At 38.6% G+C, this 2,213-nt stretch overlaps 1 protein-coding gene across 1 annotated transcript in view; it reads right to left on the reverse strand.

Annotated features, from left to right (window-relative positions):
- LOC106870463 (cadherin EGF LAG seven-pass G-type receptor 1) overlaps window positions 1–2,213 on the reverse strand; it is a 143,646-nt gene that overhangs the window by 51,503 nt on the left and 89,930 nt on the right. The window contains exon 7 of the mRNA XM_052969136.1: window positions 200–268. Within this exon, the coding sequence (XP_052825096.1) occupies window positions 200–268 (69 nt within the window). The remainder of the gene's footprint in view (window positions 1–199; window positions 269–2,213) is intronic.

Consider the following 2,213-nt stretch of genomic DNA (forward strand, 5'->3'; position numbering starts at 1 on the left):
TTAATCCCTTTGTCTGTCCTTGTTTGTCCCCTCTATGTTTAGCCCCCTGTGTGCAATAAAGAAATGAATATGTGAGTCAAAGTATTGATATTAGAAAAATGACTTTTTCCATTCACATCTGAATCACCCCCCCTCCAGCGTAGCTCTCTCCAAATAATTCTACATTATTCATTATAATTAATAATCATGGAGTAATTACCGGATTTGCATTCCTCCATACTGGTACAACAGACTGGTCAATGACGCTGCCAACAGTTTTTCCAAATGCCTGAAATGAAACAAAAATTTGGTAGAATGTCAAAACATTTCGAAGAATATCAAAGAATTCGATCCGAACAATTTTTTTTTGTTAGTTAATTATTGGCTTCTAATACAATCACATAACCATCAATTTTGGGCAGGGAACATTCGATTAATACAACTTCAGTATTTGACTGATACTTTATGTTATCGATCATATATGTATGTATGTAGAAAGGACAAAGATCATATGTATATGTATGTAGAAAGGACAAAGATCATATATGTATGTATGGAGAAAGGACAAAGTGAATATTGGCGGGATTTGAACACAGAACGTAAAGGTACTGATTTGTAATATTGGTTTCAAGTTTTGGGACAAGGCCAGCCTTTTCGGGGGAGAGAGTTAGGCCATTACATCGACCCCTACCCCTATATTCAACTGGTTCTTATTTTATCAACTCCGAAAAGATGAAAGGTAAGTCAACCTCGGCGGAATTTGAACTCGGATTGTAAAGACGGATGAAATGCCGCTAAACAGTTTGCCCAGCCAGCTAACGATTCTGCCAGCTCGCTGCAGTAATATTGATCAGTAATATTAGCTCAAGACAAGGGAGCAAGGTGACGGAATATTTAGCACGTCGGGCGAAATGCTTAGCGGCATTTCGTTCGTCTTTACGCTCTGAGTTCAAATTCTGCCGAGGTCGACTTTACCTTTCAACCTTTCAGGGTCGATAAAATAAGTGCCAGTTGAGTACGAGGTCGTTGCAATCGACCTGACGCCTCCGACGAAACTGCTGGTCCTTGTGAGGAAATTTGAAATCAACACCAACTCAAGGTTAAGCACTTCCATGCTTTTCGTATGCAAGCCGGCGGAGCTCGCTCTGAGCACTCTAATGAAAAACGACCCCTGTCACATTAAATAAGGGGACAAAATGTTTTTTTTTATAAACGGTGACTCATAATGTAAAACAAAATAAATTCCTTGAACATTGCTAGGGCTCAGAGAGCCGGTTGCTCCGTTTCTGTGGAATATAAGTAACCAAGATCAGGTTATTACTCCTGAATGGAACGCTGATCCATCGCATGGTTACTCATTTGTAGCTGAATGGCCTGGACAACTTGCAATAAAATGCTTTGTTCAAGAACACAACATACCACCCGGTCTGGGAATCGGACCCACGATCTTCCGACCGAGAGTGCACGCAACACCCGTAACCACTAGGCTACGCGCCTGCATGATTCATAACGATGGGAACATTTTAAAAGTAGCAAGGACTAAAACGAGCACATTAAAAAATTGTATAACGCAGTATGCGGCCGAAAAACCGCCCATGTTTTATACGGCCAATGATGTAGACTTAGTTTATGTTAAGTAGATGATAACATTGTCATCATATCGCAAATATTTTACCGTTTTTATTTCGTTATAATTATGGTTTAAGTCGGCGCATACTGTGAGTTTACTTTTAAAGCATTTATCAAAAATAGTGAATTCGTGAGATTTTTTTTTTGTCACATCCTGTATGAAATATATTGAAATTGTTTTAATTAAAGTAGATATCAACAGATGTTAATGCATATCGTTGCATTTTTGTTTCGAAGGAATATACATGTGCTGGAGTGGTGCACTAAATAAACTCAAATTTTCCATTCTAAAATCTTCCAAAGTCGAGGATTGTTGCTACTAGATATACAATTAAAATCATTACCAGCCGCGGCTACGCTCTTTAAGGATTATATTAACCAGTGTGACTATTAACACATTATGGTAGGTTGTGATTTGAGGGAGAATTAGCTATTAATAACAGGTAGAGAAAACAACATAGAAGATCTCTTGAACTGCGTTCCCCGCCAAAAACCCAACCATGACCACCACTACCAATGCTGCTGTTATCTTGTACAACACTTCTTGTTTTCTATCGTATCAGCAAAACCTTAATCCTTTTTATGATCAGATTTACCTCCCTCTC

The sequence above is a fragment of the Octopus bimaculoides genome, chromosome 7, assembly GCF_001194135.2.
Source record: "Octopus bimaculoides isolate UCB-OBI-ISO-001 chromosome 7, ASM119413v2, whole genome shotgun sequence".
In the NCBI taxonomy this organism is placed as follows: Eukaryota; Metazoa; Mollusca; class Cephalopoda; order Octopoda; family Octopodidae; genus Octopus; species Octopus bimaculoides.